The 24,841-nt window shown below is 40.3% G+C and overlaps 1 protein-coding gene across 1 annotated transcript; it reads right to left on the reverse strand.

The window, feature by feature from the left end:
• Window positions 1–2,063: 2,063 nt before the first annotated feature.
• REDIC1 (regulator of DNA class I crossover intermediates 1) lies at window positions 2,064–15,881 on the reverse strand. Its single transcript, XM_075704870.1, has 11 exons — window positions 15,779–15,881; window positions 14,901–15,033; window positions 14,338–14,404; window positions 12,399–12,599; window positions 9,729–9,835; window positions 6,207–6,739; window positions 5,899–5,971; window positions 5,196–5,256; window positions 4,567–4,633; window positions 3,297–3,379; window positions 2,064–2,726 (listed from the first exon to the last, which is right to left on the reverse strand). The coding sequence occupies exons 1-11, from the start codon at window positions 15,879–15,881 to the stop codon at window positions 2,064–2,066; spliced, it is 2,091 nt and encodes a 696-aa protein (XP_075560985.1).
• Window positions 15,882–24,841: the final 8,960 nt, after the last annotated feature.

Raw genomic sequence — 24,841 nt, forward strand, 5'->3', positions numbered from 1 at the left:
CCTTCTTCCCGGGCTCAACTTCACTCCTGATTTTCTCTACCTCCTCCCCGAGAATGGCGCAGGGGGACAGGGAACAGAGGTTGCAGTCAGTCATGTTGTCTCTGCCGCTCCTTCCTCCTCAGGGGAGGACTCCTCACACTCTTCCCCTGCTCCAGTGTGGGGTCCCTCCCATGGGAGACAGTTCTTCACAAACTGCTCCAGCGTGGGTCCCTTCCATGGGGTGCAGTCCTTCAGGAGCAGACTGCTCCAGCGTGGGTCCCCCACAGGGTCACAAGTCCTGCCAGCAAACCTGCTCCAGCCTGGGCTCCTCTCTCCATGGGGCCACAGGTCCTGCCAGGAGCCTGCTCCAGCGTGGGCTTCCCACGGGGTCACAGCCTCCTTGGGGCACATCCCCCTGCTCCGGCGTGGGGTCCTCCCCGGGTGCAGGTGGAGATCTGCTCCCCTGTGGAGCTCCATGGGTGCAGGGGCACAGCTGCCTCACCAGGGGCTGCACCAGGGGCTGCGGGGGAATCTCTGCTCCGGTGCCTGGAGCACTTCCTGCCCTCCTTCTTCACTGACCTTGCTGTCTGCAGGGCTGTTCCTCTCATGTTCTCACTCCTCTCTCCAGCTGCAGTTGTGCAGGTTTTTCCCCCCTTCTGAAATATGTTATCCCAGAGGCGCTACCACCGTCGCTGATGGGCTCGGCCTTGGCCAGGGGCAGGTCCCTCTTGGAGCCGGCTGGCATTGGCTCTATTGGACATGGGGGAAGCTTCTAGCAGCTTCTCACAGAAGCCATCCCTGTAGCCCCCCCCGCTACCAAAACCTTGCAGTGCAAACCTAATACAGCAATGTAGACCCTCTTTTAAAAATGGCTCTCATCTTCAAAAATAAAAGCCAGTACAAAGCACAGCCACTAGTTTGATGATGAGAATGAGACAAAGAATGGCAACGGATCTCATCAGGGCTGGGTGACACACATCCCTTCATCTGCAAGACCTTCTATTACAAAATGTAGAAAGAAAAGAAACCGAGCTGGGGGGAATAAGGGCAGTGAATCTTTTAACAGCTGTCTTCAAGGGAGAAAGCACAACATATTAACCTTAGAAAAGCAAATGTCCTGCACTGTGTAAGCAATAATCTCCAGCATAGCTTTTCCCCAAGCCCAGTTGGTGATGAACAGGATCCTGCACACAGCCAGCTGGCTAACGCCAGCATACACACACACATATATAAAAGATATATAGATACAGATATGTATATATAATTAAAGGTGTATGGATATATAAGCAGAAGTTGTCAGTAACAGAGTGAGTCTCCCTGCCACTTTTACTAGGAACTTTTTAAGAAGGGAACAATATAACCTAGGAACAATAGTATCAGAAACTTTTATTTCTTGTGATTTGTAGCTTCACACAAACACTGAAATGAAGAGGAAAGCATTTCAGCTTTTCAGTCTGCAGGCAAAATACAGAGGCACATAGAACATCTGTCAGTATTAACAGCCAGAGAATGAAGCAATAGATCTGCTATGGAAGGAAGACTAAGCATTTGGGGAGGGGTTGGGAAAAATGAATAGATTAGTTCTTTCTAAATTACATTTTATTCTATGTGTGCAGATGTGCATTTTCTGTTGCTACCCATTTTTGTATTTAGTACAAACATATGGCAAAGGCTAGTTTGCCTGTTAAAATGGATAAGAATCAGACAATAGTTCTGAACTAAGAGCCACTTCAAATATGTTTTGAAGTGAAACAGAATCTTTCCACTGCCTTCAAGAGAAGCAAAGTCAATCCCAAACTACAGAATACTATGGATATATGGTGGGAAAGCAAATGTAATTCCTAAGGCTTATATTTACTATGCTATTGTAAAATCCTATGTTAACAGTTGGAGATCTATAGAAATCCATAGTTAGAGATAGCGGTAGGTAGATAGAGACCCATAGTTACTAATAACTTCAAACAAACAAACAGCAAAAAAACATTTTGTCTAACCAGGCTAGAAAAATCAAAATATGCCAATTAAATGAAACACAGTGAGAACAGGAAAGAACTTCTGTATGTCTTGCGTGCCGTTCTAGCTGGTCACTGCTTCTCTCTCTCCTTCATTATATCAATGTAGTTCAGCACCTCTAGAGTCCTTCTGCCAGCCAAACTCAGATACTCGGCTTCAGAAGAAAACGCCGCCATTCCTGCTGCGCCACCCGTGCCCGCCGGCTGCAGCGCCGCATGTGCTGGCATTTCGTGCCCTCCAGCGGTGCCAGTGGTGCCCGCGGTGCTGGGAGGAGGGAGCCCGCCTGGGCTGCGGGCAGAGCGGAGGGAGCTCCCACAGCTGCACACCGGCGTGGTGCCACACTGGGTGGCAACGTCCACCTTGTCTACTTCTGTAACAGAGCACTCAGTCTGTGACCAAACATCACACCTGGTGCTGCGAGCGACATGCTCTCTTTTAAGGGCTTGGTGTAATGAGCTGCCCTCAGATGGGGCGGTGTGGTTCTTATTTTCCTCCTCTGTGGCGGTCTGGTTCTTATTTTCCTCCTCTGTGGCACATACAATAGAGTCTTTCTCCTGAAGATGATTTGCTGCTTCTCCAGTCAAAATACTGCTGGGCTGGAGAGGCACGGTTCTGGTGTGAGAGGTCTTGGGGGGCTCTGTACTTGCTGAGGCTGAGATTAGGTTGGCATCGCCGATCTTCAAGGACCGTTCATTCAGATATTCCTTCTTTTTGGCTGTGTCTTCCTCTTCAGACTGTTGGAACAGAACTGTGTAAATGCAACTGTTTAAATAGTTCAATGACTATGATGAAGTTAATGAAACAAACAGAAAGGCCAGAACTGTCTGGGTTTGGTTGTTCAGGGTTTTTTTTTCAGTCTTTCTGCAGAGGTGTACTCCTGGCCTTTGTTGAAAAGAAGGTGGGTAAGGTGGACCTTCACTCCCTCACAGAATTTATATTGTGGCATTTTTGTGTTCAAGAATGGCTGAAAACACACAGTGTGCCAAATCCTCCTGCCTTACAGGCACATAATGTAAGGCAGCTATACATCAAGGAAGAGAGCAGAAGCTTGCTTAGCATCTTCCCACAGTTATGTTATTGTAATTCCACAAGGCCTGGTATTCGCAAGAGACCAAACCACATGTTTGTTAAACTACTTAGGAAAATTAACAGCTAATCATTTCTTGTCTTCCTCACACGTGAGGTTGCCTTGTACAAAACAAAACCATATGCAAGATTCCAGCTACATCCACCCGCAGATGCACTCAGGCATACAGCTATCATTCAGATGAACCCCTGCAAACCCATGAAGGGGCAGTACTCACCGTGTCAGGACTAGAGCTGAAAGAGCTCTCTGCCTGCCTTGGAGAGTAACTGGGAGACTGGCTGCTGAGTGATGACTCTGCATCTGAAAAATGAGATGAAAAGGAAAGAAAGGTTACTCACCAAAAATTCCCCAAACATCCAGCTCTCAAGTACAGAATGTAGAATTAAACATTACTACTTCTGGTGCAGTTTTCAAGATACTGTTTAATGAATAAAGTGTTAGCCAGGTCAGTCTAGGTCTTCACAATAGCCAGTCCTTTTCCTCTCAGGACAACACATCTTAACACAAAGCATGAGATGGGTTCCCCAAAGCTTCAGCTGTGCACTGGCAGCAGAACTGTGCTACCCAAAAGCAAGGTGAGGTTGGACGGGGCTCTGAGCAACCTGCTCTAGTTAAAGATGTCCTTGCTCATCCCAGGGTGGGTGGACTAGATGACCTTTAAAGGTCCCTTCCAACCCAAACTATTCTATGATTCTATGACTCTGTGAAAACAAGGAAGGACTCTGCAGAGCAAGGGCAGGTAGAGAATGCAGCAAACTGCCTGGACATGTTGGCTGCCATACAAGTTACATGGGCTTATGGCCATGTTTTTTTCTCTTGGATGCCCTTGGGAGATGATCTGCTCTGAAATGCAGCAGCTGACTCCCCTCACTCTGTCCACATGTGGAACGACAGCATATAGTCTAGTGGAAGAGAATAAAGACTAGTAAAGACTAGACCAGTAAAATGGCACATGTCAAACATCTAATGAAGATATTAATTAATAGAGAAAATATGTCCAAGATTTTTTCCAACCAACAGAGGTCTGCAGGAATAGAAAGAAAGAAAGTGACTGGCATTTACTTGGCATTTTACTGTGTGGTGATGTTGGTAAACTTGAGTTGTGGTTATCAGATTAATACTCCTGACCTCTCTCATGGTTTTATTTTTTTTTAAGCAGTTACTCCTATTTTCAGAGCTGGCTTTTCAGTTCAGGGGACAACTTTGGAGGAAATGGGACAATGAAAAGTATGTGTGTAATACTCACCAGAGAGAAGTTAACCTGTATTTATCTCTTCAAGGAAAAGCAAATACAGATAGTTCTTAGTTACCTGGTAATGCTAGCTTTCTTTATACAGTGCTGTGTGAATCAAAAATACAAGCCCTCATCAAATGCAACATCCTAAAAAGATCAAAACACTTCTCCCTGGCTTTAAAAGTAACTGTTTCAGTTTCACATGTAGAGAAAAATCTGATTTTTGACTTAATAATGTATAAATGGTACTAACCTTTCTCCATCTTGTGAAGATTTGAACTCACTCCAAACTTACACTTTTCTTCTTGTGCTGTTGTGAACTTTTAAAAATAAATAAGTGTTAATAGTGAGGGTTGAGCTGAATCAGCACCTCAGGTTAAGTGAGGAACATTCAGTTTCTGTGTTACATAAAGGAGTCACTGCACTGTACCACAAATTATTTCAAGAGGTACAAAACCTCTGAGCAATACTGAACTTCTTGGTGACTTCTATGGGCAAAATATCTACAAGATTCTTGGTATGTATACTAGCATAAAGTTCCTTTATAATACTGAAGTGTCCTGCATATTATGTCTGGGCACTGCCTGCCGAATCTAATCCTAAGGGTTAATGGCTAACTTATGCAATGTATGTCAGGCATCAGCTTAGGCATGAATGGAACCATGTAAATTATGGACCTGAAAGGTCTGTCTATCTGAACCATTTACCTAGAAGCTGTTCTTTCTGTCTGCCCTATATAAACCATGAAGGAAAAGAAGCTTCCACAGCAGTTAATTCAGAGAAGCTAAATTCAGTTTCTAACTGTTGGGGACATTCCTTCTCCACCTCAAATGAACGGTGCAAACAGTAGGTTTGACAAAAATATGTCTCTTTAAAAGTTACCTCTTCAAATCCAAAGAGCTGGTTCTGTCTCCAGGCTGATTCTTTCACAGACTCGTCGTCACTGAGGGATACAAACACAGAATTCTTTGGTAACTGATTCCCCCTCCTGCACTTTTATTTTCTTTCTGAATTAGTCATTACTGGTGACTCTTTCTCTTCAGTAACCATGAAATGGTTCCCGCTATTGAGATAATTGAACTTACTTCTTAACCTGAGATTTAACAAACTTCTCCTCCGTTGAAATGCAAAATGTAATATGAGAGATGACAGAAGATAGTGCTGCTTTGTAAAACAAGGTTTTATGGCTCAGAGCCTGTGATAAAACTGTCTTTTGTAAAACATGGGGCACTCACATATGCTAACTTTAGCCCAGGGAAGACACTAACTTCCTCTGTAGTCAGTGGAAGGAGACAGGGTCTTTTAGAGGGCAAGTCAGAGCACCAGCTTAACTTCAGGGACTCAAAATTGTCCCATGAAGCAGTCTTTGTCTATACTTATTATAGGTAGATGAACAATGGTACAAAGGGCTTACATGCGCATGTTTCTTCACATTATTCACTACTGTTTTCACTGGGAAAACTTGCGTCCTCAGTAATACTGTTCAGAATTTTGCTTTCATGTCCTCTTAGCAGGATTTCTCCAATCCAGCAAGGTCTCTGCAGTTATCCCTAGTTAATAGATTGATAATTTCTATGGCACTCACCTTTTTTTTCTCCAATACTTCTGTACATTCTCCTTTAAGTTAATCTGCTGATCATGGTGATTAGCAAATGTCTCTAAAATAAAAAAGTAAACCTTGATTTTAAAACACAATAGCCTAAACGCAATTTGAAAATAAATGTTTCTGTCAGCTTTCAAAAATAATTTAATTAACTGGATTTAAAATTAAATTACTGCATTCTGAAGATTCATGACATGTTTTCAGTCAGGGCAGACTCTGGTTATAAAAACATGTATCTTTAAAAGGAGAATAAAAACTAGAATCTATGTCCTTAAAATATTGACACTCACTAATTTTTTCACGGTTTGCAGGTTTTTCTTTCTTTTCAGAATGTATGAAGTAGTGGTGTCCCTCATGACAGTCCTGCAGGTGGGTTTTATGAAGTCCACTGGTTTTCCTGTAGTTTGCACTTGAGGCATTGTTACTTTTAAGTAAAACCTGTTCTGGATCTGTGAAAATGCCTTCAAGGTGTCTGTCTACAGAACTTTTTTTTGCACTGCTTGCAGGATAAGCCTCTGTAGTATTGTAAGGATAGTTTCTGCTGGTCATTTGATTTCTATCATCAGGATCCATGAAAAAAATGGCACTATTGCTTTGATTAACAAAAGGATTAAAATGCTTTGTGGAAGGATTATTATGGATTGGTTGGCTCTCATCTTCGAACAGTGCCAGAAAGGAACAGTCACTTCCATCCTGGGGAGCTTTCAGCTCTGCAGTTTCTTTCACAACATCAAAGAATGGTTCTTTTATTCCTTCACTGTTTTCTGATCCATTACTGGTCATTACCACTGGATTTTTCCTGGCAGAATTCATATAGTCTAGCCTGGGGGTGGAGGGTGGGGTGGAGAGGGGTAGAAAACACAGTTTGCTCAGTAAGTAAATAAGCAAAATACTAACTTCTAACAACAAATTATGATAACTTGATGATAAAAATCTGAACGACTTTACTCATCACACTTGCTTTTGTCCCAAATGTACATTATTTCAACTGAAAAAGTGTCCTGTATTTTATTTCCGCTTCATAGTAAGGTTAATTTAAAAGGGGTTCCGTTTCATGACGTCTCCAAACATACCAAGACATGGAGCACATTCTCCTGAGTAGGGAACTGTGATTTATAAAATCAGCCACAGTATGTCACTGCTGCTCCACCAGCTGACCAAAGAAGTCCACTTTGGGGAGGAAAAAAAAAAAAAAGGAAAAAAAAGAGGAGGAAGACAGCTTCTTCTCTTCATAAAAATTATTTGTTCTTCAAGACTACAGTTCTTTCCTGTACTGAAAGCCCATAATAAGCTCTGTATACTGCTTAATTCCTGGTCTTTTTAGCAAGTGGCTTCCATTTGTACTTGAGGTCAGTAATCCTAATTCAGCACAGAATTTTTCTATCCCACTGTCAGGAGGCCAGTCAGACATTTTGTTTTGCCCATACTTCCCTACCCCACTTCTGATAGTAGTGGTTTTGAAGATGGTATCATGCTAGCATTATTAGCATGAAAGCTATCATGCTTTCACTTACTTGGCTCTTAATCTAACATTTTCATGCTTTTTTTCTAGGCTTGATCTGTTGACTGACCTTTCAGAAAATCTGAGCAAAAAGTTGAGAGGCTTCTGAAGCACAGAGAATTTGCAAAGGAGCCCATTCAAAAAATGCCCTTTCTTTAAAAAATTTTGAGCAACGGAACTTGAAAACTGAAATGTAGTACAGAAAACACTTACTGGAGAAAAATTCTGTAATGTTTTGATCAGCAAATACTTGGAACTGGATAAAGATTCTAGAGAACTTAAATGAGAAAGTAGTGTCCTGTACTTACAGAGGTCTACTTACAGAACCCCCCCAGGACAGTTTTAAAAGGCTAAACACACTAGAGTTTGTTTCTGCAGAAACTTGGATAGCTCTACGTGAAGAAGGTAAAAACATTTTGTGAAGCAGTTCAGAGGCTCCTTCTTCAGTCCGGCTGAACATTCTGTAATGCTAAGTAAAAGTTAATAGTAGATGAGGAAATGTCTAAGAAGTATTCAGAGTGAAAAACATCTAAACTTTTTAGTTAATATTTAATGATCTTGAGGTGCCACAGCTCTCAGATGTATACACATTGATTACACCATCAGTATGTTACAATTACATTAAATGATCATATAAGTTTATACTCTTTTCACATATAGTGAAAGAAACTCCCTTCCCAGGAGAACTGCCAGCTCTTGAGGTATAAGAATTTATGGCTATAATGGATGAAAACAAAACAAGGATGATACAAAGAAACAGATTTGAAGAACAGTTGGAAAGGAGATGTTGTTAGTGAGCCATGAAGAAGCAGAGGACTAAGGGAGGTGCCATAAGCAGACGAGTGCAGGCCTGAGGGCCTGTGGAGAAATGAAAGAGGAGATGTAGGTGAGATAAGGTTAGGTGGAGCTTTAATGTAAAGATATTCATCAGGAATACACCAAGATATACAGCAAGGTGAATGTTATCTTCATCTTAGGTTTTGCTGGTGAAAGCCAGGAGAATCTAGGAGAAGAGAGAAAGAGAAAGTTAAGGTGGCTAGGACTGGAAGCCGGTGTGTTCATCTCGTTATCATGTGGACAGGGAGTTTATCAGTCACCTGACTCACAGGCAAACAGGCTGTAGGTACTTCAGGAAGAATTGGCCTTTTTATGGCTCTATCCAGCCAGAGCTAGAGACTGATAGGAACTTTCAGCCAGACATCAGACTTACAGAATAAAGAGTAAAGGAAGATCAGGCCTGTAAGATCCCTAGATCCAAGGCAAGAGCTCTGGAAAGAAACTGAAATAAAATGCTCAGTATAAGTGAGTCTGGCCCTAAATCCTCTGATTAAAAAGATTTTTAATCAGCACATAAAAAAGAAATATATTCTAGATTTCTATCCGTTGCTTTTTTTAAAAAAATGGTATATTCTCATAAAAGCATTATTGAACCAATTCTAAAAAAACCTGCTATAGTAGGATTGCATATGAAAGAGAACGAAAAAAATGTTTTGTTCCTGGAATCCCAAATGTAAACAATGTAGGTGGAGCAGTTGCTCAATTGCTACAGCATCAAGGTCATCAGAAAAGCACTTGCAACAGTGACCAGAACTCATGAGAGCTGGGGCAGCTACCCTCACTGTCACCTCTTAGTAAATCTGTGCTTCTCACTTGGGGTGAATTCAGTAACACCATCATGTGTGTGAAGTTGCAAAACATAGATCATGGTTCAAAGTGCCTACCTAAAATTCACATTTTGCTGCCTTTAAGCAAATTTAAATAGCTCAGTATGTTCAGTCTTTGCATTTAATTTCCATTTCTATTTGAAAAGCACCTTGCACGGGCTGAGGCCAACTGTATGAGGTTAAACAATTTCTTCATGGAAAGGGTAGTCAAGCATTGGAACAGGCTGCCCAGAGAGGTGGTGGAGTCACCATCGCTGGAAGTGTTCAAAAAATGGGTAGACGTGGCACTTTGGGACATGGTTTAGTGGGCATGGTGGTGTTGGGTTGATGGTTGGACTGATGATCTTAGAGGTCCTTTCCAACCTTAATGATTCCTAGTTTTACTTTCATTAAAAATAATCCAGCCACCAAGCCAGGAAACACAAAATTAATTATTACTCTACCCTTAATTGGTTTAGTGGTGGACTTGGTAGTGTTAGGTTAATGGTTGGACTGGATGATCTTAAAGGTCTTTTCCAACCTAAACGATTCTATGATTCTATGAAAAATCAATGAAAAATCAAGTAGCAATAAGTTTCAGATTATCTTAGTATTTTTCTTTCTTAAACTTGACTGTTATTTCTCTCTAATGTAAAATCACTGCCTACCTATGTAGTGGCTTAAACAGTTCCTGAGGCACTGTATCAGACTTCCTGAAAATACACTGGCTTGGAGGTTTTGTAATCCAAGGGTCTTGATCAGAACTATTTCCTGGCTGAGAAAACAGTAGAAGCTGTCAAACTCTGAATATATATAATAGTTATAGTGTTTAAAACTTTAAAGTTGGGTTTGCAAACACAAATATAAATGTTTTACCACTGTTTTCACTTCTATCTCTACAGTAGAAGCCAAAACTTCCTCACAGCCCAAGTTCTGTATAACTCATACTTTTCCATATTTGTGTATCACTGTTAATATGCAAAATGTCCTTTTAGCACCCCACATGAACAAGCTTGATAGACTGTAACAGGCTGAAGTTCCACTGAAGATCACATAATCATAGAAAGCTGTTGTCTGGAACGGATCTCAAGAGGTATCTAGTCCAACCTGCTAAAAGCAGGGCCAGCTTCAAGGTTAGGCCAGATTGTTCAGGATTGTTGAGGACTGAGATTCCACAACCTGTTTGGATAGCCTCTTCTGGTGCTTAGCTACTTTTGTGACAATATTTTTTCCCATACACAGAATTTCCATTGTTGAAACTTGTGACTTTTACTTCTTGCCATTTCACTCTCTAACTCTGGCTCTGTCCTGTGTGTAACTCTGTTTAGACTGTGGAAAACAGCAGTTATTTTGCCCCGCACCCCCATAGCCTTCTCTTTCCCAGGCTATGAAAGGTCTCTTTGCTCAGTCTCTCCACATTCATCATGTGCTCTAATCCCCTAACAATTTTTGTGGCCCTTCATTGGTCTTGCTACAGTTTGTTGATCTGGTGTTCCCCAGGGCTCCGTTTTGGGGCCAGTCTCGTTTAATATCTTTATGAACGATCTGGATGAGGGGATTGAGTGCACCTTCAGTAAGTTTGCAGAAGACACCAAATTGGGTGGGAGTGTCGATCTGCTCGAGGGTAGGATGGCCCTGCAGAGGGATCTGGACAGGCTGGATCGATGGGCCGAGGCCAGCTGTATGAGGTTCAACAAGGCCAAGTGCCGGGTCCTGCACTTGGGTAACAACAACCCCATGCAACACTACAGGCTTGGGGAAGAGTGGCTGGAAAGCTGCCTGGTGGAAAAGGACCTGGGGGTGTTCGTTGACAGCTGGCTGAATAAGAGGCAGCAGTGTGCCCAGGTGGCCAAGAAAGTTGATAGCATCCTGACTTGTATCAGGAATAACGTGGCCAGCAGGAGCAGGGAAGTGATTGTCCCCCTGTACTCGGCGCTGGTGAGGTTGCACCTTGAATATTGTGTCCAGTTTTGGGCCCCTCACCACAAGAAAGACATTGAGGTGCTGCAGCGTGTCCAGAGAAGGGCAATGAAGCTGGTGAAGGGTCTAGAGCACAAGTGTTACGAGGAGCGGCTGAGGGAACTGGGGTTGTTTAGTCTGGAGAAGAGAAGGCTGAGGGGAGACCTTATCGCTCTCTACAACTACCTGAAAGGAGGCTGTAGTGAGGTGGGTATCTATCTATCCCAAGTAGTTAGTGATAGGACAAGAGGAAATGGTCTCAAGCTGCGCCAGGGGAGGTTTAGATTGGATATCAGGAAAAATTTCTTCACGGAAAGAGTAGTCAAGCATTGGAACAGGCTGCCCAGAGAGGTGGTGGAGTCACCATCCCTGGAAGTGTTTAAAAAACGGGTAGACGTGGCACTTTGGGACATGGTTTAGTGGGCATGGTGGTGTTGGGTTGATGGTTGAACTGACGATCTTAGAGATCCTTTCCAACCTTAATGATTCCTAGTTTTACTTTCATTAAAAATAATCCAGCCACCAAGCCAGGAAACATGAAATTAATTATTACTCTACCCTTAACTGGTTTAGTGGTGGACTTGGTAGTGTTAGGCTAATGGTTGGACTGGATGATCTTGAAGGTCTTTTCCAACCTAAATGATTCTATGATCTCTCCTTCTGAAGCCCTGAAGTACTCCTTCCTCACTTACCTCAAGACTTGAAAATACCACTGGTGATACACGTAGAATTTGTTTTATTATTTTCAATAAATAATATATTTTCTAAAATTAAAGCATATTATGAGAGCCCCCTTATATTTGCTATTACTTTTCTAAGGATGATTCTTTTAAGTATCCCAAAGTTAACAAAAAGAAAAAATAGTAGCATGCATCAGAACAAATAACTTCCAATCATTTCTTAAAATTAACTTGAGTTGAACAGCAGGATTTTCTCAATACTTTTTGGAGCATTGAGAATACTGTAAGAGCTGTGTTACTCACTGAGACACTGCATGATTACAAATTAGGTCACAGTCATACGATATCCAGTTATACAATTTGTACATTTAAGAAAGCTGTATTTATAACTGTAATACATTTCAGCTTTCTTTAACCAACTTTACAAGCCTGAAACAAAAGAAAGCCAGTGGTATGTGACTAACTCTCTTTCAGCAGATATCAGCGATACTGAGAGTTCAGTGAACAAAAGCTCGAGTTAAGCATATTTCATAACAATAAAAGAAATATATTTGTATATATGGAATATTCATTGGCACTAGCCTACAAAAAACTGTTGATCATTCATAATTATCTTCACCATTATACTAGTTCTACACCCCAAACAAATGAAAGTTAGTTTAAAATAATTCTGCAGAAATGACAAAATATTAATCAAACCTGGTTTTGCAGCTTCTCTTCATAGGTCTGTTCCCAAGTGTTGCCCATCAGGTTTGTGTTGAAATTTTCTTCTGAAAACTGTGTACAGTTAGAGGACCAAAAACCAGAAGAGGACAATGGACAGGCACTAAAACCTCTTTCTGTGTTGTTTTCGTGTTCCATACTAGAGTCAGCATACATTAATTCTGTTACTTGTGATAACTGGACAAAACATCGCAAAAAGACATTTTATTTATCTAAAACTGTTTTGATGTAAGCATAAAGTTCAAAGTAACAAAATCTTTCTATATCTTTTACATCTCTGCACATATACCACATGCAAGAGAAAATTTTCATGTATTCTGATATGATTTTTTTCACGAAAAACATAAGGTAATAAGGGCTTATTTCAGGGAAACACATAAGTACCTACTTAAGTTGACGCATGCACACAAATGTTATCCTGATGGGTATAAATACATTTTTAGCTTTAGACGTGTAGGTAAAAGATCTGCTGAATTGGTTCTTAAGTAGTAAAATGAAAAATATTTTACTCCATCGAGGAGAGAACTCCAGCATGTTGTGATACCAACAATGCTCTCTGAAGCAGATCAAAACACAAGAAGAAATTTGAAGGCAAAACTCATAAAATGTCACTGCTACATGGAAGTAATGCCTGTAATGCCGCTTATCCAGTGAAATCAGCACAAACTACCCATGGAGTACAAAAGCCTTGTACATTAATTGCAAAAAATCTTTGTACCACAAAACTGTACATTTCCAGAAAGCTGAAAATTATTAACTTTATAGTCCCTTTTTCTGCTTAATAAAGTAGATATACCTTAATTACTTAAATTGGATATACTTCAACTTATGAAGATTTTAAAAACACTTTTTGCAACACACAGGCCTTAGACTTTATTTTTTGATCCATATATTAAATTAGCTTCCTGGGTGTGCACACTGCATTATCACATGTTTTGATGAACTGACCTAAATCTATCCCTACAAGTGGAGATTGAGAAGAAATTTAGCTATCATTTTGATCAGTTATTCCTGGCCATGCTAAATCTGAAATATGTCCTGTCTTCAAGAAACAGATGAAAAAGAGTCATAAAGGAAGTCTGACTTAATGTGACAGCCAAAAAAGTAGTGGCAGCTCACAGTGATCCTGGCTGAAACACATTAGACAGCTAAACTTTTCACCCATACTGAAAGTAATTCTTTCTGACTCCAAAGAAAGGAACTTCTAACACTAGAAAAACATCTGCCTTTCTCACTCTAGCAAAACATGCTTTGGCAACATGAACGGGCCAATAACATACAGAACAATACCGTGCAAGCATCCTTTGCATCCATCTTTTCCTCAGAGTCCTATCTGGTATGAATAGCAGGAGTCAGTAGAGCTACATTATCAAGCAAGTCTGAGTAACCTAAATTAAGTGTCTTCTTACAAATTTACTAACTTGGTTGGTTTTTTTTGTTTGGTTGGTTTTTTACACAACACTGGAATGGGTCATAAAAAAGCACCTAAATTCCATCTAGAGAATGTTTTTCACTGTAACCTCAATACGTGTATGAACTTCCCAATTGTATCCACTGAGACTTGTACTTAAGTTCCTCTTAAAGACTCACTGCTGTCTATGTTTCTCACATTCATCATTTCATATTTCTGCATATTGTTTTTAATTTACCTGCTGTTGGCCTCAGTCTCTTTCCCATAATCTCTGTCCTTCGTGATTAGCTTAGGGCACAGATATTCTTAAGTATTTTGGAAAATGCCTAAAACAAGGTGAGCCTTTCAAGAAATAGGACTGGCAAGCAACATACCAGTCCAGCCTTAAAGAGGAAGACCACATGTTTCAGTATCCATGAGATTTGGTCACTCTTTGAAAATAAAAATACAGTAATTGCTGCACATTTTTGGCTTTACATCAGTGAGAACAACAAACGTACTTACATTATGCTGATATTTTACTTTCTCTGAGAGATGTTGCCTTCTGCTGTCTAATACTTGCTTTTGTAACCTTGTAAAAATGAATAAAAGCAGCCTATGAAGATATAAGTTCTATAAGATTAAAAGCATTCTGAGTATTAATTCCAAACTGATTGAACAATATTTTTCCATGCATCTTAAAAAGGCTGGATTCTTAAGCAGTTATGAGCTGCCAGTGTGTGAGTCAGTCACTTTAGGGTGTCTGAAGTTGGATGGGAAAACAGTGTAAGTGGAAAATGCTGTTTGAATAGCCTGCTCTGTGAGATGAACTTAGTGTATGTACCTGACTTGAGCAAAGAAACATTTTTTTTTTTAAATCTCTCAGCTTCATGTACAGTTTTTTATTTTGAATACATTTATTTACTCTCTCATAGTAAGAGTATCACTGGAATGCAAGGAGTGATTGTGAAACTTCATCTTAGAATGGTGTATTTATGTTTATTTCATACCCCAAATATAAGACCTTCATGAAATACCTTTTCCAGAACTTCATTATAGCTTAACTACTGCCTACTTGATACAAGTACCTGTGCTGGATGTCATCTAAGTTTGACGTATACTGTGTACGTAGCGGTGACATGGGAAGCTCTATGTTGTGCCTCCTAACAGGTATTTTTACATCTTCACTGATATCAACGTGGACTGGCTTCCTCACATTCTCTGCAATGAAAGTATTTGGAATGTCAGCACTGGGCTTGGAGAAAGTTTTGAGCTTCCTGAATTTTTATCAGAGTACAAAAGCTGTTGTTTTAGCTTTCTTAATCCATTTGAAGCCATATTTTTTGCTTTCTTTGTTACTAGCAATGCAAGAGCTCTATTCTAAATGGCATTGTAGAATAAAATTATTTACGGTCAGCTGCTGTGTGTAGACTGGCTCTGTTGCCCTCCTCAGTCACCTTCTAATCTTTCTGAGCACAGGACAACAAATCCTCTACAATCTGGTTTATGAATATGTCACAGAGGATAAGAGTTAGGACTCAAGTTGTAGAGATGTTTTTTAGGAGCTTAATGATGGATTTTAAGAAAGATACTCTGGGTAGAACTGACAGACTACTCCAAATGCCCCCCAAAAGTTCTGAAAAAGGAAGTGGAATATAAATGGACCTATTCAATGGCAAAGGGAAAAAGAAATGGATGTAGGGTAAAATTAATGGATGGAATGAGGAAGGTGCTTTAAAGGTGAAGTAGGCAGTAGCCAAGGTTATTTGACTCCTCTTATGTCCTGACTTTTTAGTCAATCATAATTTTTGTATTTACTTACAGATTTTTATTTAAAAAATAAAAAAAACACTTATTTGAGCACTAAGTTGTAAATGGAAGAAAAGAACTAAAATAATAGCAGTAATAGTTAAGGATAACTGATTCTGTTAACTGTGAAGCCAGAATGCTGTTACTCTAAGCTCACCGGTGTTGTCTTTTTTGGTTGATATCTGGTTAACAACATATAGATTGAGGAGATCTAAACTGACTGCTGAACTTTTAGGAGATGATACTCCCAGAAGCTTCATCTTTGATTTAAGTTTCTTCTTTTCAAAGAATTCCTAAATTTTTTAAAGAGAGAGTAAGTTTTGGACAGAAGCTTCAACAACACGTTAGCAGCATATATAATTCTTAGAAAACAATTCCTAATAATAAAAGCACATGATTAAATCTCTCTGAATTCTCACACCTCGCCTACTGTTATTTAGTTTATTTTTACTGCCTTGAAAAAGACTGCAAGTATGATTTGGTCATATTCAAAATAAATCACTGTTCTCTTGATGCCACAAACTTAGTCCCTAAACAGTCATGCCTCAAACTTTGTGTATGATCATTAAAAATATTTCTTTAAAATAAAAGATATACCAAAATGCTGCAAGGAAAGTGTTAAAAAAAATTAAATTTGGGCTTTTTAGGCAGCTTATAAGCTAGCAGGCAAATGAATCAGCAAGATTACATACACACGGCCATCTATAATGACACAAAGAGTTTATTGTTCTCCAAATTTGTCTGTCTTGACATAGAAAATAGTCTTGTGACAAAAAACAAAAGAAAAAAAATAAAGAAGAAAAATCTCTAGGACCGGGACTTCGAAAAGCTTTTTGTCTCAAGGAACAAAAAGAGATGAATAACACTTGAATATATTAGGCAGATAATTCTGGAAAATTTAGGAAACAAAAATATCCATTTTGTAGGAGACTATAAATAATCATCCTAAAATCATTAGCATCAAGCACAGAAGATGAATAAATAAAACCAGTAAGATTTCTTTATTTTAACCACAAGAAGGATATTGAAAACTGAAGGCTATGCCAAAACACAAAATAGCATAGACTTTTCTTCTGAAATGTAATTCCTCTCGTGATTGCAGGTTACATGTAACTAATATACCCAACATGTTCATTGGTAACAGTTTTCCAGTATAATTTATTATATCACTATCTTTAGCTTTCTAGGATGTTATCAACTACGGAAAATACCTGTTCTTCGATTAAGAAGAATATCTGCAGTAAGGTAAATTCAGCTTGTTTACAAATCAACACTTCAAAATTCATACTGCTTTGGAGTCCACACCCCCAAAATATATCCATGTCCCTTCAGTGTCCCAGATATTTTCTTCCCATCATCTCTAAATTACTAAATTACTATTAATTGTGTAATAGCAATTACAAAATTACCACTGCGTTTAGTAATTCAGTAATTTAGTACTCAGTTACTAAAAACAATCCTGTCTTGGATCCTTTCCTGTTTTCTGTCCTCCACTGAAGCAATTTACATAGTTGTAACACAAATTATGTGGCTTAGACCAATAAATTCCTGAGAAAACAGGTATTTTGAGAACGCACAGGTCTCCAGGAGACTGGGAAAGCGATGGGGGCAACAAACTGCTGGTTTCTCCCACATTCCCTTAGGTAAATTTTTTCATTTCAGAGATTGTCTCCATACTGTCAGCCTGTCTTCCTTCTCCTGTATATGCCAGTGAATCTGCTCTGCGCATTGTGGGGCTAACAGCTTCAGTGGTAGAACTTCCCTACACTGTGTCTTTTTTTCCCAGCTGCTGAGCAGGAAACTGGCTTCTCTTACTATGGTTATAACCATCTTCTCTTACTGTTTTCTTTCTCTTTCCTGTTTGAAATGTCTTCTGCTATGCCAGGGATAAATTTAATTCCATTATTTCACTTTCAGATTCAAAATACAAATAAGGTGGCCTACTTTTGCAAACACCAGCATAAAGTACTTCAATCAGCCTAACATTCTTTTATGTAGCCCAGAAAAATAGCTGTGTATATGTGTGTTAGGCTAGCTGACCACGTGGTTGTCACTGTGAGGCTCCAAGCAATCCCATGTGTCAGCACATACCAACAAAATATAGTAACAGAAATAATTCAGTAAAACTTGAATTGGGCACATTCATTCATTCATTCATGCTTTCTCCTACTCCCTCCTCTTCCTGCTGGAATTCAGTGTAGTAAACCTAGAACAAGACTTCTGTCCTAGAAGTTACATGCAGTCAGGCAAGTGGATTACAACTGTTTTGCTAGTTTTGAGTCTCACTCCAAATGCTTTGAAAACTTTTCCTAAGTGAATCAGCTAAAGCATGTATATAACAATATAAAATCCAAGGTGGCTAGAACTGTTTACCTTTTGCTTTCTCCTTTCCTGCTTTAATATGATTCTGCTCCTGAAAGATGCAAATAATTATTGTTTTAATTGTAGAAGTATAATCTTGAGTCATGGCTTGAATTTCTCGTCAATGGTATTGAGAATTTAGGACATGTTATGTTGCGTTATGTTACGTTATAATGGATCAAACCTTCAGGTAGTAAAGTCAATGTATCTCTGTTGAAGCCACTTTGACTGATCCTGGTTTACTCAGGTAAGGATAGGACCACATTCTATCTTGGGGCTACCAAATACATTGAACATTCAGAAGGAAAGCTTTTAGGCATTTGACCTGTAATGCAACTTTTCATCAATTCATAATTTCTTAAAGCATTATAAGAAATCTTTGTCAATATATTAATTTCTCCTAATGTTCTTTGTCATGCTGCAACATATTAGCAAAGAAAACAAAGGAGCACGGTACAAGTTTCCACCTTTCGGGACTTTACACAATTATTGTGAACATTTTGTAAAAAAGGTAAGGAAAATAGATTGTCATTACAAGTTTTATCGAGCTGCTGTTGCTTGTGCAATACAGAAGGCAGTTATACCTTAAACTACAGATCTAACTTATTAAACATAGTCTTAAATGAATTGCCTACAGCACATGGTGCATAAAATTGGAGCTCTGGGTCACTGCTGTGAGCAGGGTGCACATAGCTGCAGTCCTTGGGTCAGTAAGATTAGGACTCTTTTTTGAGAGTCAGAAATACAGAGTATCCCCTTGGCATTACTTTTTTTTACATTACTGCTTAAACTTATAACACACTTTCTAAACATATGCATGTAACATTTACCCTTGCAGTGGGTAGAAGCCCCAGTAATGGATAGTTTTTCTGACAGATAATTAACAGCAGCAGAAAGCAGCAGGATGATTTGCTATTTGCTAAGTGAGTGCAATACTCCTACATGCTGCTTTTTCTTACAGACAGGATAGTATCATAGACAGGCATTTTAGGACAAAGTCAGGGTTGGTTTTTTTTCTTCAGACTGAAGCTCTCCCTTCCCCCTGCTTTACACAGGCAACGTTCAGAAACCTCATTTTTCTGGGAAGACTTCCAGATGGGTAAGGCATTATTTTAGTTTGATTCTGCAAAGAGTCAGGATGATTATAAAGCTGTGTTTAGCAAAGCTACTTTCAAATGGCTGACAAAATCTGTGGGGTTTAAATTTCTAGTAGATAGGCAGATGGCACAGCACCTAAAGAAACTTGAGTAATATCCTTTTTTTTTAACGTTACAATTCAGTTGGTCATTATTTTACTATTTCAGTGAATCTCAATAACTATACATCTTTTTCCCCAAATGGTAATCACTGCCATTCATGAGGGCGTGAGGAAAGGCCCAGGCGGGAGAGCCTCACCCAGCCCCAGTGTGTGGAGAGATGTTAGGCCCAAACATGACACCCTGCCCAGCATGGGCGGGCATCTGCACCTCCTCACAGTCTGGGTCAGGAGCAGACACCGCGGCCGTCACACCCGCCACGGCCTGCCGTTCTGTGAGGGGACACCAGGGCTGAAACACACACCATGGCGCTACTGGTGTGAGAAGAGACACCAGGGCCGCCACGGCTGCGCCTGCTCTGCGAGGGGGCACCGGGGCTGTCACGCCCGCCATGGCTGCGCCCGCTCTGCGAGGGGGCACCGGGGCCGTCACGCCCGCCATGGCTGCGCCCGCTCTGCGAGGGGACACTGGCTCAGCATGGAGCCGTTCTGGCAGCCTTTGAAGAGTTTCACTCACCGGCTGCCGCCGACCCAGTTCATTTTCTGCGGCTGAGGAAGGAGGGAGGGCTGCCGTGTGTGGTGCTGGGGATGGAGAGGGGAGGTGAAGGCCTGCCCAGGGAGAGTTTGCCGCCTCGCGGCAGGGCCACAGAAGGCCCTCCGGCCGGGCCTCCTCCTCCCTGGGGGCACCGAGGCAGGGGCTCTCCATGCCCCCAGGCTGCCCAGTGCTGGCGGAGAAGAGGGGGAGGGCGGTACAGGGGCGGACAGCAAAAGGAGAAGGACACGGAGAGCCAAGCGGGGCAGGCTGACGGGATGGAGCCCATGCTCTGGTTGCTGCCACCCTTCCTCTACCACTAGCATTTCCATACAGGCTGCTGCCAGAAGCCATTACCCTTTTGCAAGGGAGCCTCTTGCTGTCCCAAGTGAATCAAATTCACATTTATTGGAGTGGGTTACACAGCTGTTGACATTTTGTCTTTCAGGCCCAGCCAGACACTGCTACAATCACCATAATTTTTAGGGCAAGAGAGAAGCACCTTCCTCCCCACCCTGCTCTTCCTCAGAGATTTTAGGGGCAACGGGGGAATCAATGAGCATTTTCTGCTGGTAGGCGTCGTTGCCCTTGGAGGTGCCTGACGAGCTTTTGCGTGTAAATAGTGGCAAACCCTCAAGGAGGGACGCAGAGCTGCGGGTGCTCCCTGTGCTCCCAGGGCATCTCCGCAGCTCCCCTCGCTCCCTTCCCTGTGACTCACTGCCATTGTTTCAGCAAGTGAAGGCACCTGTTTACAAAACATCCATTAAAATTCTATATAAATCTTCTCCTGCAGAGTTTTCTTACTGAGTTATCTTTAGCCTAACATTTTTCAGGGTACCAATGCTCAAATGTCATTAGTACAACAATGTGGAGAGTGCTCAGAGCAGATATTAGGAGCCTAATATTAAAAATGACACAATTTTTTTTTTTTCTAATGCTTTTAATTTTGCTGGGGTGTTTATAGAATCCACAGCTAAAAGATTATGAAAGTGAGAAGATCTGATTCTCTAAACCATCACCAATTACACTGAATAAACTTATTGGACAGAGTGTTTTATTGTTGAGATATCCCCGGTATTTCTGATTAGTATGCATAATTGTTTATTGTAACAACACTAGATTAAAATCTTCATAGTAAAATCTATATTTTAAGTGTGTGTGACTCTACAGCTAATATGACAGATGACAGACTGAAACATTATTTAACATATTTTATCTCTTGAAATAATCCTTTCTACTTTGTTTGCATTTCCATCTAGTGTAAATGTTTAACTTGTTAATACTATGTCTAAAAGGCAGTTTCAGGCGTGACATAATCCAATGCCTTCTACTTTTGTTTTTCTAACATAGTACTGGTATTTTCTGTACCACCCTTACTCACTCTTCCATGGCATTATCTGGATTTAAAGGAGAAGACTGGACTTTTCTTTGTGTTTGATTTATTGAATCTGGTAGATAGCAGTAGCTCATAGAATCCAGAAAAAGTGACGTGGCAGTTTCAGTCAATTATTTTTCAATATAAGAAAACTTCCACTCCTCAAATTATTTTCTGCAGATAAAGCTAAAATACTTTTCAAATGGTCATAAAATAAAGAATCAGTTCTTTCTTCACCAAAGGCAAAGTAAACAGTGAAATAAGACCTGGGATGCATATGACTCTAGATTTCCAGTGTCTAAATATTGCACCTTGACTGCCAACACTTCGAAATAATTGATTTGAATTTTTGAGTGTTGCCATACTTTTAAAGAATTACAGGACATTATTATTAATTTTTAAAAGGTCACGAGAATGAGTTTCATGGAGCTGAGTTGCTTCTCTGGGAAGTGAAGTAAATATAGAACAAGGAGACTTCCTCCATGCATCAGAAACTGAAGTTTAAAGAAGAAAGCCTTGAAGTTTTCCCTTTTTTGTAACTTTTTAACAGCCACTCTTCAGAATAACTACATCTCATGTTCCTTTGTTAAGAAAGTCTTATACAGGATCTTCTTCAGAACAGCTTTCCAAATGTTGCTGAAGTAACTGTTGCAGCTGTAGTCCTTCAGCACGTGAGTTTTCCCCTCTGACATGCTGCTTCATTATTAGATCAGCTCTAGATATAAGTGACGCAGCAAAGCAGTTCAAACAGTGTACTATCTATCTGATGTAAGACCGCGTTTCTTCATGAAGGCTGGTGTTGAAACATTGACCGTGCAACTTCTGGCACCCAGCTTTGGCTAAGTCCCCACAGAATTCCTATATAATGAAATAAGAGAGAGGGGAGTCTTCTGACAGGTGACTCGGAGCGCCTTACTTGGACTCCTACTCTGTGTCCCAGCACCCAGAGAGAAAGCAGCGAGGTTAGAGAACTGAAACTGCATGAAGGGAAAGCGTGTGCTGCTGTCTGCAGCATTATTGTACCCTGAAGATTTGAACAGCCTTCTTTCCCTAAGCAGGACAGCCTTTCCCTTGAGCGAACCAACACTGCTTATGTAAAATCTTATACTCACTGGAGACAGTGAGAGAGAAGATGCGTTTCCAAGTAATTTCTTAGAACTGACTGCACATGGTTCTCATGTTTCTTAATGAATCTTCCACTTCCCAGCAAGTGTCCTCATCTAATGCTTATAACAAAGGAAGAGATTACTAAACAGATGAATGTAGAGTAAAAAAAAAAGCCCTGGGATTTTCACAGTTGGGTTTAAATATTTTACAACATTACCAAATTTCTTTGGTGTTAATTTTGGTGTTTAAGATATTTTAGCTTTGATTTTTGCCCAAAATGTTTGATCTTGATATCTAGCATTAGGTAACTAAGTCCATCTATAGATAACTATGTAAAAGATGCAGAGTAACTGAAATGCTTTTGAATCCTCTATCCAGGGTGGGAATTTCTGGTACTTTTAAATGCCAGGGTACACTTAGGTGCCTAAATATTAACCTAATTATCTAATGTTAGGAATGCATGACTGAAAAAAATTTAGTCTCTTCCAAGTGAAAGCTTTTGTTTGGCAAACCCAGTGCTTAAACTTTGTTTACACAGTTGCATGGTCTTCTCCCAGTCAATGCTCCTCTGGCCGTTACCCTCCTTGAGAGACCAGCTTATGGAGAAATAAAGTAATACTGTCCTTGTGGTGTTATACTAACCTGGTTGGTGGTTTTGCCCTAAAAGAGTTCTTGTTAAAAGATTGCTGTGATATTGCAAAGTTGTGATAGAGTCTGAGGAGGTTTAAAACGGAAGACAAAACTTGTTTTAAAAACAAAGTTTCCCCTTTAAAAAGTAGTTCCTCTTGAAAGCAGAACTCTTTCAATTAATTTAATGAAAAGTCCTTCCCCCATTCACCTTTAAAAGGCAGAGGCCTTTTTTTAATTTACCCTAAGGGCATTCGTTCAAAAAATTCTAGAAATTGCAGAAAGCCCAAGGATTTTTATATTTTACCACAAACCACTAATCTCCAGCCAAACATCTAAAGAAAAACACAGTGGGCTTCCTTATGTTCATGTACAAATATCAGCATTAGATTAGAAAAATGACAGTAAAATGCTGTACGAGATGAGTAGCATTCATTTGGTATGAAACCCCAGTTCAAATACCTACAACATAGACATGTATTGAAATCAATGACTACCCAGCCATTCAACAGAAGATCAGTTTTGGCCCTGCTGTACTGGAAACAGTGCAACAAGAGACGACTTCTTCCGGGTGTTTCTCCTGATACACGCTCCTTACTGAGATGGATTCACTACAGTACGTTTGAAGGAGTTAGGAGTGAGCATAAATGGAAAGGGGTGATGCCATTAGTCCAAAGGCTATATAGTAGAGAGGCTAAATAGCTTCCAAACATAGCAAACCAGCCACCTCAGAGAGAAGCACATTATCTACATGGATTGAAATTCAAAGCCCAGTTGGGAATAACATAGGATTGGATCTACATGTCAAACCACCAGCCAGGACAGTACCACTGACAACATTATATTGACACATTGCTATATGAAGCAGATGCCATTCTTAGGTGGTATTATTTAGATGGACTTACTTTTCACAGGAGGAGCTCTCAAGACGAAGTGCCGTCCTTGGCTTGATGCAGAACAATGCACAAGTTCTGGTTCAGAATCTCACACTGGAATCCCCACTTCACAAAAACAGTATTTCTACAAAGAGCAACAAAGACCAAAGAATCCTCTATAGTTGTGCTAAACTCCAGTAAGGGAACAATGCGAGGCTTGTTAAAAACAAATTAGGAGAGGGAGCTAAAAGAATTAAATCCTTACATGTGGCTAGGACAAAGCTGAAGGATACCAGACTTGAAGCAAAGAGACAGTCTGAACCATAGCAAAAAGCTACACTGCATTCAAAAGAAGATCACAGAAAGGAACATGAACTTTGATAAACATAAAAATACAATTAGATAGGTCAAAAAGGATTTGGGAAACAACTAGGCAAAGGAACCAAACCACTAAATCATTCTTCTTACACATCAACCAGGAGCAAAAGGCTACTGGAAAGTCTATAGGTCCAGCTGATGACCAAGGTACAATATGAGTGCTCAGAGGAGACGTGGATGTTACAGCAAAGGTAAGTTAGGTTTTTTTGCATCAGTATTCATTGATGAGGAAGCTGGGGAGAACTGTATGCAGGAATCCTTTCTGGGGAACTCAGCAGAGGATCTGTCCAAAGTGAAAATAACAGTAGATGAGGTCAAAATGATCTTACCAAGACAGAATGAACACTAGCATAGCACCAAGACTAAACGGTATTCACTGAAGAGTTCTTTAATGCAGCAGTGTGGAAAGGACCACTTAAAACTTCCTTGGTTTTGCAGACTAGAGGGTAGCAAATGTGACACAATTAAAAAAAAAAAAACAAAAAGAAAGGTTCTGTAGCAATCCAGAAAGCCTACTTCTGTAGCACAAAAAATAGCAGGAACTATAATATAGGCCAGCACGTGAAGAGTCAGCATAGCTTCTGTAGATGGACGTGCCGCCTCAGAAGTAGAAAAGAGTGCTGTAGTCTTGACGGATTTAATTAAGGCTGTTGACAACATCTGTTACTGAAGATTTTAAGGAAACTAAGAAGCCATGAAGTAAAAGGGAA

The sequence above is a fragment of the Pelecanus crispus genome, chromosome 1 (assembly GCF_030463565.1).
Source record: "Pelecanus crispus isolate bPelCri1 chromosome 1, bPelCri1.pri, whole genome shotgun sequence".
Lineage (NCBI taxonomy): Eukaryota > Metazoa > Chordata > Aves > Pelecaniformes > Pelecanidae > Pelecanus > Pelecanus crispus.

Bases quoted from the DNA above. Each gene is read 5' to 3' on its own strand.
- REDIC1 (XM_075704870.1), bottom strand. From the start codon at position 15,881: ATGAAGCTTCTGGGAGTATCATCTCCTAAAAGTTCAGCAGTCAGTTTA. The intron at 12,600-14,337 runs GTAAGTACGTTT...TGTTTTGTCCAG, and splicing joins AAGTAAAATATCAGCATAAT to TTATCACAAGTAACAGAATT. The intron at 6,740-9,728 runs GTAGGCAGTGAT...CTCCACCCCCAG, and splicing joins CTGTTTAAGCCACTACATAG to GCTAGACTATATGAATTCTG.